The following is a 13,290-nucleotide window of genomic DNA, read 5'->3' on the forward strand; positions in this document are numbered from 1 at the left end:
ATCAAAGAGGAACACCTGGTGCGTCGAGTACAGCAGATCCACACCAACCAAGTTTTATAACAAGGGTTTTGTCCTTCAGGCAAGGCCAGTTGATACGCTTTGAATGACTGTAGGCTGTTATCTATGGATAGAGTTGGAAGCACAGGTAGATACACATTTTTATGTGCTTTTTGTACCTTGTGATTCGATCTTAATATACACCCGAAGCATCTGTCAGATCAACACTCAGATCGCACAAAGGAAAATGTGTTTTCCTTTAGAATTTAGCCCTAAATGATTCCATGATTTCAATGAGGCAGCAGATGATCAAGGCCTCGTTTCCTTTCTTTTATACACCCACACTTTCCTAGTTTTCTCTCCGGCTGCTCCAAACAATGCAGAGACAGGCTGGCACGACCTGCTTGGGGGTCATGCGGGGCTTTTTCGAGGATCAAAAGGACCAGCGCTGAGCTAATGGTACCCTCTTGAGGTCTCATCTCCTCTGGGAGTATTACACTCTACACTCGAGATGCACTGGATTTCCTGCTGACCACAATGTTTCTCTTTTTAACCCCTTTTTTTTTTTTTTAGAGAAAGACAGATGACCCAAGGATGACATTTTTTTATGGTTCAGGGCAATTTATTTAGAGCTGATGTGACATTTGAAAGCTCCAAAAGATCAGACGATACCTTTTCTCATTAAAAGGAAACGGAAAATGAATATTGTGGCAAGGATTTTCAACGCTCATCATACGGTTGTGTTGCCAGTGATATTAGTATTATTATCTCTTCCTGAGGGATTCTAATAAAGTCTTTGTGTTGATCGTCGCAATCACGTATGCAACCGCTTTTGTCGCTGCTATAATCTGCTGTGTGTCCATCCTCAAGCGCAGTGGTTCTCAACGTGGGGTCCGGGGACCACCAGGGGTCTTTGAGGGGGTTCCAGGGTGTCCCCAGCAAATTGATGAATTGTTAAACTTCACCATTATTTCATTTACAAGAAGATAACACAATTAGAGAATATAGAAGAATGACGGTTTTGATCAGTTTCTCTGTTATCTCTCTGCCTACAATACAGATAGTGATGGAATTCTGGACAAAATCATATCTGACAATAAAAATATTCTCAGATTTGGGTCCGAGAGACAAAATCTCATCAAATGGGGGTCCGTGGTTCTAATGTGGACTAAATTACGGGTCCTTGATATGAAAAAGGTTGAGAATCACTGCTCAAGCGCATGATCAGCAGCACATGCCTCTTGACCTTAAGGCTTGGGGGTCAGCATGTTGCATCCTTGGTCAATCCCTGATTCATTTTAATCAATGCTGCGTTCAAGTATCGATCCACTTTGCCAAACAACCAGCCAATTAGTGAGGCAAAGAACAGTCGATGTCTCGTCGATTGTGACCGTGCGTCTGCTTTATGCGCCCCTGGAAACGATACACTCATCCATTTGCTGTCCTCGAAAGGCAGCCTCGGGGGTTGGCGTGCCTGGCTGTGGCTGCGGCTATTGATCAGCGCTGCGTGTGTTGTGTGTTTGTATGTCGTGATGATGGGTTGTTACGCCAGCGATCTTGCGGCTGCGTGACCCCGGTCCTCCCACACGTTGATCCTCCGCCAAGCGCAACACCCGGGCTGTGGAAACACAATGCCGAATGTCCGTTCCTCTCCGACGAAACGGAACATCAACCTTCAGCATGCGGCTACAGCCACAGCAGGGAGCCGAGCCAAGTGTTGTTTAGGGATGTGGGTCTGTTTTTGGTTGCTGTCAAGTTCGGAGACAGTGTAGAAGGCAATGCAAAGTTCTCTGTCATGATATACTATAACTATAGCATTCTTTTAGGTGATTCTTGATAGAGTTTGAGGTTTAAACCCGATGGGACCTGACAATTTCGGGTCAGGTTCGGCCAAAATCTCTAACATTATTATTCAGGTCGAGTCGGGCTGTTTTTAATTGTTTTTTTTCCCTCAGTTAGTTCATTTCTGTTATAGTTTATAGCTATAAAGCTGTTTAATGAAGGCTAGGCTATCTCAAAGAATGTGTGAAATGTTTGCAAGTCGGTGATTTTATTTTTTTATCGTTGAAGGCCTAATTAGCGTGTTGTGCACAATTCCTATGCCAAGGATCTCTTTATGTGTTCTTTATTAGTTTTATATAATCAATAAAAACTGTTGAATTCAAAGGAGAGCTGCTGGGCTAGTCTGTCTGTTATAGCCGGGTCTGCAAACACCACCTGCTGGGAAAATAATTACTGGGCAATATTTGGGTTTCTATTGGTTTCGGCCTCCGGCATTTCATTACTCATCGGGTTCGACTTGGGGTCGGAAAGAAATAGTTTGGGCTAGAATCAGGCTCGAAATTTTACATCCCAATCAGGCTCTAATTCTTGGCAAAGCGATTCTCTAAGCGGATGTACATCTAAATATCTAAATAGCTGAAATCTTGTGAAAACTTAAGACAGCATCTGGAAGTTTAGAAATATGTCACACTGATTCATAATGCCATTTTCCATTCTCTCTGCCTAACAGCCATGCTGTCTGTGCATACCATCTGCCTTTGTTTTTTTTTACTTTCCCCCCATTTATTTGATGCTGGTGATAAAGTTCTGCTTCCCTGGCAGGTTTTATCATGCTATTTGTTCTTTTCTGCTAAGACAATATGACATGACATCCTTCAAAAGGAACAAAAGTGGACAAGGAGTTCTAACATTTACCAAATCCCGCATTTGTGGGGAAACTTTTTTTCTCCCATTACTTTTGTTCTTTTTCTTTTAAAGCCCCTGGAGATCCAGCCAGGCTTGCATTATAAAAGACGGAGTGAGTTTCAAATGAAACCTGAGACATTTGAAATGCTGAAGATTTTTGTTCTATGAGAAAGAACATTCTGCTCAGGACACGCTCAGACTGACACTTTGAATATTTGTTCTTTCAACACTCTCTCATGAAAAATATTACCTTTGTGAACATATTTCCACTATCAATATGATTGGTGCGAGACCCCATAATCATACTGTATTTTGTGCTTGTTTTTCCACATTCACTGGGTTTGCACCTTCATAAATTATTGGTATTTGTTTTTTAGGTGGGAAATGGGAAAAAAAAACACATTTTGAAATGCTGCCTGCTCAGATTTGATGTCACACGTCAAATAAAGAGAGCTGGAAAGCCAAAAAAACATGAAATGCCTTTCTCACCAGCGAACCGACATGTAGCAAAAATGACCCCAATGCAGACTGTGCTGTGTATTATTAAATACATAGCACTTTAATGTCTGCCGCAGGACAAATGCCAGATCACAGTCTGAACTGACTCAATAGCCTCAAAATAATTTAATTTCACATGATGCACCTGTTCTCCACTCTCAGCTCTGTGAACCCTGACCCCTCTATTTCTGGAAACCATCTGCTGGACGTGTAGATCTTGAACATGTGTCCATCTGACATGGAGCCTGTGGTTGTGTTGGTGTGAGAAAAGGCTCTTGCACTGTGAATGTTTGAGGTGTCCATAATGGGCTTTTTGGATGAGAGGATTTTCCGCTGGAGGCCTTGTCAGAGGTAATCGGATGCGTGTTGTCTATCTGCCACGGGCTTAGATAGATGATGCTGTGTGCCCACCTCTGGAGAGCGAGGAGTCTCATGTAGTATTGATAATAGAAATCGCATCATGCTATACTCCCAAACCCACAGTGTGTGGAAAAGAAACCCTGCCCTGCCGGTCTATCTCATGACAGATTGCATGGTGGGTGGTTAATTCCTGCTGCAGTAGTTGAGTTGGAGGATGGAGCACCTCTGCCTCCATAAGAGCCCCACTTATGCATTTATTTATGTTAATTTTATTGTGCTCACAATGAGTTCAATAAACCGAATTATTGTGAAAGCACTTCACGCATGCATATTTAACTGATGCAAGCTTATGACAGCTAAAATGAGTTTCAATTTTATTTTACAGCTGCAAATGAATTCTTCATGTGTGTTGTTTTCTAGAGCTTGTAACAACATGGTGTAATATCAGCAAAAATATCAGTATGCCCTACTCTTTAATAAATGTGTATTCATATTCATTCATATTTGATTCATTGAAATACTTCATTATGATTGCATTGAAGATTTACTTTTTTTTTTCAAAATGTCAAAAAGCCAAATGTGAGTGAGTGTTAGCGTTCTAACATGTATGGCTTGTACTAAATGTTAGTTTTTAAAATATGTATAGATTTTGTACAGTCCTATGGTGTTGACATAGATCTAATTAATTATCACTTTTATTTCTATTTGAATGTGATTTCAGATCTCTGGTTCCCTTTTTGATCAACTGCCTTAATTGCTTCTATGGAGAAAACGTTCGCTCATTTCTTAACATCAACAGCTTAGGCCTATACCATATTATATATATTATATGATAGATATAGCTATGTGTTGCCATACATCACAGCAGTCCATGCAAACTAACAGAATAAGAACCCCAAAGTGTGTTCTCTGGTCATATGACATCATCTAAATAAATTATTTAGATGAGAGAAGCGGATTTTGCGAGTTGTATGAAAAATTGCTTTCTGCTGAAGATTCATGAATAGTTAAATTTTCACAATAATCCTAAAACTTTAATTTCCTTTTATTAGAGCACATGATTTGTAGAAAATGACTGTCGCTGCACCATTACAAAGTTTGAGAGCAGGTACAGAGGAGGGAAGACAACTTGGCAACTTTGTCACGAGTTTTAGCAACTTTTCAGACCTCCTTGATGACTTTATTTCTCACTAGCGACTTTTGCCATCCATGTGTAACAACGTTAATGTGTTGACTCCCAAAGCGTTTGCCGACAAATCTGTACAGCTGATGCCGATTTGCGCTGCTTGCTTCTCTAATCCAAAGAGGTCTGATAATCACAGCGCTTTCCATACACACGGCGCAGGCCCTCCCTCCTCTGAGAGCGCTGAGGGCTGAGCAGGATCAGTGTTGCAAATATACTGATATGCAAATTAGTGAATGACGTCATCTGGTGACTTCTAGTGACTTTCTGAGCAGCCGATAGCTACTTTCCTCGGAAGAGAGTTGGCAACACGGCGCCTGACTGACTGACCTAAATTTGGCTCTTGAAGGCCATGGTAAAAATGTATTCATGAAGTAATGTTTACTTGCTTACCCCCAGAAAAGTGAAAACAAACAAGAGTGTTGCCTGAAACCGTTTTTTTTTTTTCTCTGGTTTCTGTTTTGATAGTCATGAATTTATTTGATTAATGTAAACCAACTTCCCCTCACATGCTGCTAAGCTAATTATAACTGTGCGTCGCTGCAGGCAGAGATGTATCACTCAACTACCGGCTTTTCAGCTAAAATTATTGAATTCCCTTTTCTTCATCCCAAACTTCCCCATCTCACTCTCCCTTTTACTGCATCAAACACCATTCACTTCTGTTTTGCAAATCACATCCAAATCACTTTATCCATAGCACGCAGGGAGGGGTAGAGGGCATCGATTTCAGAATACTTTCCTCCCTTGGATGTATTTTAATCTATTAAGCTAGCTTTTCATCTGGTGACATCATTCAAATGTTTAATTTAGCGGGGGCTGGCTGCAGGGGAAGTGTCAATCCCATTGTTTAGCAGCGTGGTTTATGTATGATAATTGCGTGCTTGTCCTTAATCCAGTCCTGATCAATAAGCCATCATTCACATCGCCTTGGGCCTTTTCCAGTTTAATTACGTCTGGAGTTTGGAGGCAGGTTGCTTCGCTATCAGCCCGATGACCGGTATCTCTGCCCTCTGTTTACCTTGCAGATGATGAAGTTTGCCTGGGACAACTACAAGCGCTACGCCTGGGGCAAGAATGAGCTGCGGCCTTTGACGAGGAACGGTCATATCGGCAACATGTTTGGTGAGTGACAGAGGCTCAGAAGGCCACACGGGTCACGTGGGATTTTTTGCAAGACCTTTTGACCTTTTTTCTAGCAAGGTCTCACGCACAACATTGGCTAAGAAACATCACATGGGAGATATTTTAAAGATTTCAAGTGGAAGTGTCACATAATGAGGCGTTAATTTCCTAAAATTCATCACAAAATTTCAGGTGGATGATCTACCAACCTTTCCCACTGAGCAATTTTACGTTCATTAGCCGTTTAAAAGACGTCTAAATGGTTATAGACGTCTAGGCTAAAATTTGGCAACATACAGTACATGCTATACGTCTTCTAGGGTATGAGGAAAAAAATATAGCATTATCTTGTTGGTGCATATTTTTTACATTTACAGCTGTTTGTGAATTGTTTAATTATGTAATAATGCATGTACTGCAACTGGGCTATATGAGAGCTGCTACTCAGTGGGTTGCGACTCATGAAATTAATAAAATACCGTTCATTATCTTTGCTGAGCTGTCAGATGAAAGGTAACACAAGTCACACCTGTTTGTGTCTCAGCAACATGCACTTGTCGCCGTATCTGCCTTCCCTGTCGATCACATGGGAAACCTCGCAACCCGCCAGCGGAGCCACAGTCTCTAACAGCCTCTAATTGGAGACAGATCTGGAGGGGTCCTAAGGTCCTCTGCAGCGGAGCATATCAGTCAGTTCCCACGCTGCAGGAGCTAGAGGGAAATCCCACAATAAAGCTCTTAATAAAAGGCGGATCAGTTCTTAATGAGGGCTGGACGGGCACTGTCTGCCACACCTGAGTTCTTCCTCCACCAAATCTTCGGAGATTCAGGATTATTAAGTCGATGATGCAAGAGCTCTTCAAGATGTTTGATCTCACTGGCTGGCTGCTCTCAGGCTCCTTATGGCGCTCAGTTGGCGTTGGAGAGGAGATCTTTTGAAGGGTTCTCCGTGAATCGTGTGTTACGTGTCAAGTTCCCAAGCAATCAAGCCAGGATTATTTTCTCCTCGAAATCTATCAACAAATGAGTCGGGATTGTTCCTACATCTAATTATAAACCATGATTATGTGACAATACATCATCACGTCTAGAAATGAACAAGTTCTATTCCAAAACTCTTAAGTAATCCATTTTGAAAAGCATATCATTACCTTAAGTTCATCATTTAATATCTCTAAAATATTGAGAATCCCGTGTTTGAAAGTGTTTTCTCAACAAGGACTTCTAGAAAGGCCAAGAAAGGAGTCAAGACTTTTAAAAATGATTTTTTTTCCAACACTGTGAATATCCTCCTCCTTCCATGACTTTTCTTACATAAGCTTTTTGCCTTTTAAATGGCTGCATTTTTAGAATTCTACAAAATCGACTTGGAAAATAAATAGAGAAAATAAAATACCCCCATTAGCCCAAAAGGTGAACATTTCTCCTTCTCCTCCCCTAGCGCTCTATTCAACAATGGACAGATGGACGCTGCCTTTATCCAGTGAGCACCGTCAAAACTCTCAAAACTAATTTCACACAATTACTCACACGCCTTCAGAACAATAATGTGGTGAGGATGATGCAGCTTCAGGGGGAATGGTGAGGTTAGATGGGAAAATATTGCCACACAGACAGACAGAAGGGCCAACTCATTACACAGTAAAGAAAATTAGCCGGTAGACATGACAGTTTCCCTCGTCTTTGCAACATGTTGACAGACATCGAGCAGCCTTTACTGCAGGGAAAAAGCCACAGATCAAGGAATGAAGTGACGGAAAACTGCTTGATTTGCAACTGAAGCTTTTCATGAGTATGAGTTGGAGGAACAAGGCGAGAGAGGAGCCAAGTCTGGTGTAAAAGTGTATTTTAAACATTCACTGAAGGAAGCAGTGGGCTATAGAACCCAGGAGAGGCTACAGGATAAAAAAACAACCACGATTTACCACATCAAGGACACAAGATGGTACTGCATGCGGACGAGACAGACCTCGTGCCCTCGTTTTGATTAATTAGAGTGTGCAATATGCAGTACATATTATTTCCTCATTTTGGTTAATCCATGTCTTCATTTTCATTAAACAGGGATCAGCAGGACATCTCTATTTTCATGTACATTGGTACATTTCCATTGACATTTCACCCTCCCCTGCAGTGCTTGCCTCAGACATTGAGAGAGAGGGAGAAAAAAAAGAATCATAATTTGTGAGAGGTGACACGTGCCCACAGTGTTTTTTACAGTGTAGGCTCAATTTAACACGTTTCAAATTGATTTCACCCACTTGTTATTATTAGGTGAATTTAGTCAGTTGCATTGATTTATGTAGTTTAATTAGCCTGATATTTTGTTGAATCAAGATTTATTTGTTTTGAATCAGGGTTTTGATAATGGATAAAGATCTGTTAGTCAAGCTTTACTTCAGGTGAAAACTAAGGAGATGAGTTATCAAGGCATCGTCTACTGTGATGCAGACCATTACTGTTAGTAAGAAACAACTGACACGGATACAGAAAATTAATGTGCTAATTTGTTGTTGCTTCTGAATGTCGAATTGGCCACAGAACGGGGCTCTACAGCCGGATCCTGCTGGAGTTGTGTTATGAATCATTTTGTAAGAGTAGGTATCACTTTTTTTCAATCAGTGGATACCTCATTGTGGAACAAAACTTTTCAAATAATACTGCTACTAGGGCCAAAGGTTTCTCCTAATGGATATCTAATCCTCAACTTCTGGCAGTTAATTGCCATCTTTATCTGTGCCGCGCAGCTCCAAGCCGAGCGGTCTACCTTAATGCAGATCCAACAGATACGCAAACAATGAAAGCTGGGGCAAAATAAGCCATTTGTCCCCAGCAGCGCTGCTGAAAAATAGTTCGTTCTCCAAGTGTGGGGGGAAGGGGAATGACTTTCTTCAACCCAATATGGTTAATCCTGTAAGCAAATATATTTCCACTCCGTGTAAAGCTGGCATCGTTTCCCTGCTCTCCACCACCCTTGTTGGCTACGCAGCACATTATCTGTGAGGAGCGAGAGAGAGAGAGTGAGAGAGAGGGAGAGAGGGAGAGAGAGACAGTGAGAGAGGGAGAGAGACACGGAGAGAGAGAGGGAGAGAGATAGAGAGAGGTGGAAAGACAGAGAGAGAGAGAGAGAGAGAGAGAGAGAGAGAAAGTGAGAGAGAGGGGGAGAGAGATACAGAGAGACAGTGAGAGAGGGAGAGAGAGAGAGAGAAAGAGAGAGAGAGACGGAGAGAGAGGGGGAGAGAGATAGAGAGAGGTGGAGAGACAGAGAGAGAGAGAGAGAGAGACAGAGAGAGAGGTGGAGAGACAAAGAGAGAGGTGGAGAGACAGAGAGAGAGACGAGAGAGGGGGAGAGAGACAGAGAGAGAGACGAGAGAGGGGGAGAAAGACAGAGAGAGAGAGACAGTGAGAGAGGTAGAGAGAGAGACAGTGAGAGAGGTGGAGACAGAGAGAGAGAGAGAGACAGAGAGAGAGGTGGAGAGACAGAGAGAGAGAGACGAGAGAGAGAGAGGGGGGGAGAGACAGAGAGAGAGAGACAGAGAGAGTGACGAGAGAGAGAGAGAGGGGGAGAGAGACAGAGAGAGAGAGACAGAGACAGAGAGAGAGGTGGAGAGACAGAGAGAGAGACAGAGAGAGCGAGGGCATGATGCTAGTGAGTAAATGTCACACTGTGAAGTGTGGTGGGGGAAGCCAGGTATGAAATTGGATGCTGTGTTCTTTAATTTAATCCCATGAGTAAACAGAGATGCGGCAAGATTGGATCCACACTTAGCGCTCTTGTCAGAAGCATGTCAATATGCCGAGAGTCACCAGAACATCCCGTCTGCTCCAGGAGCGCCAAGCCAAGCCAAAGAGAGGCAGGAAGAGACCGCCGACTGCCGCTGCTGCAGCACCTCCCTCCCTCCCTCCCTCTCTTCTGTGGCACTCTCTCTCTTTACTATACTGTAATCCCCCTTTCTCTCTTTCTCTCAACCCCCCCTTCCTTTCTCTATTTTTTACTATAATCCCTTTCTTCCCCTCTCTCCCTTGTCACGACCCTGGGGCTGAAAATAGCATATTTGCTCTCTCTTCTTCTATTCTTTCCTCTAAACCGAAGATGACTCTGACATACTTTTTCCCTAATTTCCCTTTTGTCATCTGAAATCTGTCTTTAGAAATGATTAAAAGTTTCTTTTGCTCAGGGCAAATAGAGACGGAAAACTGGGCTATTTACTGCGCTTTCAACAGTGCCGCCTCTTTTTAAGATTTTCCTTTTTTTCCCCGTGTTGTGTGGGAGTTCCCACACAGCGAGGGAGCAGCAATTGAAATGTGTGTGTAGAGAGAAAAAAAATTAGTAGGGTAAGCATTATTTTAGCACATATTTTTCAAAATATATTATGTATAAATCTCCCAACCCAGCAAGATGTTGTTTTACAGATTAATCCCCCACCACTGATTTAGTTAAATATCATCCATGTGCATGTTGTGCACATTGTGTGAAAACAATTTCTACCGTTCCTCTTTGATATCATGAGATTAATTCATGAGAGATTAATGAGGGCAAGGTGATGAGACCAAGGTCAATTCCTATTTCAGTGTGACTGCTGACTGCTTTTTAATGGATGATAGCTTTTGTACTGTTTGCTTTGTCTCCGAGCTTCATACGCTTGATTAGTAATGTCGCATTGTTACAGAAATCCATTCACCCAATAACAGAGAGCGACGGCTATCATTAACCGCAGAGCAATATATCTAAATGTCTTCTCTGTACACCACAGCATGATGTGGAAGAGGTTGAAAGCACAATTGAACGCCTAATTTAAGCACAGTTTCATTGGTTAATTACTGACTTCACTTCACCATCACTATGTTAGATAAGTTAATCTTCTATAGTGTACAAAAGTGTGTGGTTTGCAATGTATACCGTATGCTTACATGAGGAATGAGGAGAGTGACTGTATTCATAGGAACCTCAATCACAAAACTGATTAGTTTTCACTTCATGGGTACTGCTTTCCACATAATAAATGTCATTACAATATTCACATCATAGCTTCATCGGGAAGCTTTTGCACTAATGGCTTGGACATAAATCAACAGGTTCAATACGTTGCAACCTGGGTGGATGTTTTCAGTTGGTCTTTGCATGGTTCTTTATTAATTAGTGTATATATACACATTTTTAACTATGTTCAAGCATTGCCTTCAGTATTTGGTGCTGTGGAACAATGGATGGAAACTCATCACAGTGAATGATGTAATTCAGTGAGGAAGGTAGATTGGTTGATCTGTATGCTGCGTCTTGTGCGCTGACATTGACTGAGAATAAACTCCTGAACAGGAGGGGGCTTACATCTGTTCAAACTCAAATGGCTTTGTCAAATGACAGTCAGTTTTGTCAAATGAGAGTCAACATGTAGTTTGGGATTTCAGGAGGAATATCCACTATTTGCTCACCCACAGATATAGCAGACAGACGAGTGAGGTGGAAGGAAAATGGGCAGGGAGAAAGGCGGGTGGGGAAGCAATAGGTCTTAACTCGCATAGTCTTCACCAGCTTGTCGTTCCTATGCTTCGAGGTACGTAGGTTGGGATTTTAGCCTTCGGAGGAGGTAATGAGTGTGTCTTGACTGGTGTTCCTCCACAGTTTCTCCCTTCACATCTGGTAGATCCACAGCCATTTCCGTTATTCACCTTGACAGCACTTTTCTTTGACACTTTTCGTCTGATTTTCAATGTCTTTATTTCTGTTTCTGTCTAACCTCTGTCTCCCTCCCTAACTTTCTTTTTTCCTTCTCTTTTTTACTTTCTCTTTTTTGTCAGTCGTCTGAAAAGTTTGATTTTCTTTGCGTCCAGAGTTCTGCCAACAGGCTCTCAGGTCAGAGAGGTGTGCTTGTGCCATCGCGGATCATTTCAGATGGAGAGACATGATGGACAGGCGGGTGTGGGAGGGCGAGGAGAGGAGTAGCCGCCACATCCCTTCGGAAAGGGAAGGCAGATAGCCTGGAACGAAGGAAGAGGTGATTTTAGGAGCATCGTAAGACTTCAGGCTATTGGGAAAGACTTTGCTCCCATGTGTAGATATGAAGAGATTCAGCAGAGTGTTGGAAAGTGATGCAAAGTCATTTTGGGACACTTGTTAACTGTGCAAGACTTGCCAGCCAAAGCCCTAAGTGCAGTGAATTATTTTGAATGTTTGGCTCCCAGAGCTCTCTTGCCCTAGTTTTATGATGGGGAGCGTTAACTAAAAATATCAGTAGTGATGGTTCTATATTTTCAGCATATCTCTGAGCAAGTCTGATTGGAGCCCAAAGACAGCGTCTGGTGTTCTCTGGATTTGAATGATGATGATGATGGTGATGTAACAGGGACAGGGGAATGTGTGGGAGAGGGAATATGTGGAAACTGGAAATCCTGCACACGCAACTCTTGGCCAAGGGCAAGATATTGATGCTGGAAGAAACTGTTAAAGAAAGTACACTGCTCCAAGCCAAGATAGGAAAAGCCAAGATTGGCAAAAGCAGAAATGTACATCTTTTTGATTGGTTTGACCTGTATGCGTTCTGAATCACAATTACACTGCTAGGATAATTACATAGTTGGCAGAGGTGTGCTGTTTTTTCTAATTTAATTGAATACAGCTCTTATGCCTGGCATCGCCTGAAACGAAGCAGGTTGTGGCTATTCTGGGAGAGACACCTCTAGAAGTTTGTGAGACTTGTTTAGGCGTTCATTCTATCCTTGTTCGCCCTTTGTAAATCCATTCACCATCATGTAATTGGAAGCAAATCGGGTTGGACAGATTGTTTTTGTCGTTCATCTTTTATCACTGGAGCCCTATAAGCAAGGCTGTGTTTCTGCGATCTGAAAAGGAAGGCAATTCAGGAGCGCTCCATTGTGGAAGAGGAAGGTCTATGGCTCTTGGATAGTCTCCAGAATGTGTTTCTCTCCCCTTCCTTTGTTACCAGTCTGGGAAATAGCTAGAGAAAGGGTCTCTCAAGTCAAGCCTGTCTACCCATCTTGTGTCCTTGAAACCTTAGACTTATTTTCCCTCTTTCGGCTGCAACAAAGAAGGGGGAGGGAGATTAATTGGCCTCCTGTGCTAACCTCTTGTAAAGTAGAGGGTTAGGCAGGCTCCAGGAATGACTGGCACAAAAACTCTCGCTCTCAACTTTCTCATGGACCCCACAAATAAATCCCCTCTTTGTTGTTTCACTGCACTCAAGAAAATCAAGCCGACTGAAATGCTGACCAAGGTTAAGTCCTTGTTTGGTCTCTGTTTGAGATAGGAATCGCTGGACGCCATGTTGCTCTTGTGGTTTTCAACGAACTGAAATCGGACAATGAATCACTGTGCTACATCATATCACTTTTAGAGAAGGTTTAATGCATAATTGGCCACAGAGCTGAAGTTTTGTCTTGACATTGTAATGTCCATTGTTTCAAACCCAAGCAATGTCTTT

General features: G+C 42.3%; 1 protein-coding gene across 2 annotated transcripts in view; it reads left to right on the plus strand.

The window, feature by feature from the left end:
* Positions 1 to 13,290, plus strand: part of LOC139932772 (mannosyl-oligosaccharide 1,2-alpha-mannosidase IA) — a 165,558-nt gene that overhangs the window by 69,461 nt on the left and 82,807 nt on the right. For both annotated transcript variants that reach the window (XM_071926658.2, XM_071926657.2), the window contains exon 2: positions 5,755 to 5,851. In XM_071926658.2, coding sequence (XP_071782759.1) covers positions 5,755 to 5,851 — 97 coding nt within the window. The remainder of the gene's footprint in view (positions 1 to 5,754; positions 5,852 to 13,290) is intronic.

The sequence above is a fragment of the Centroberyx gerrardi genome, chromosome 12, assembly GCF_048128805.1.
Source record: "Centroberyx gerrardi isolate f3 chromosome 12, fCenGer3.hap1.cur.20231027, whole genome shotgun sequence".
In the NCBI taxonomy this organism is placed as follows: Eukaryota; Metazoa; Chordata; class Actinopteri; order Beryciformes; family Berycidae; genus Centroberyx; species Centroberyx gerrardi.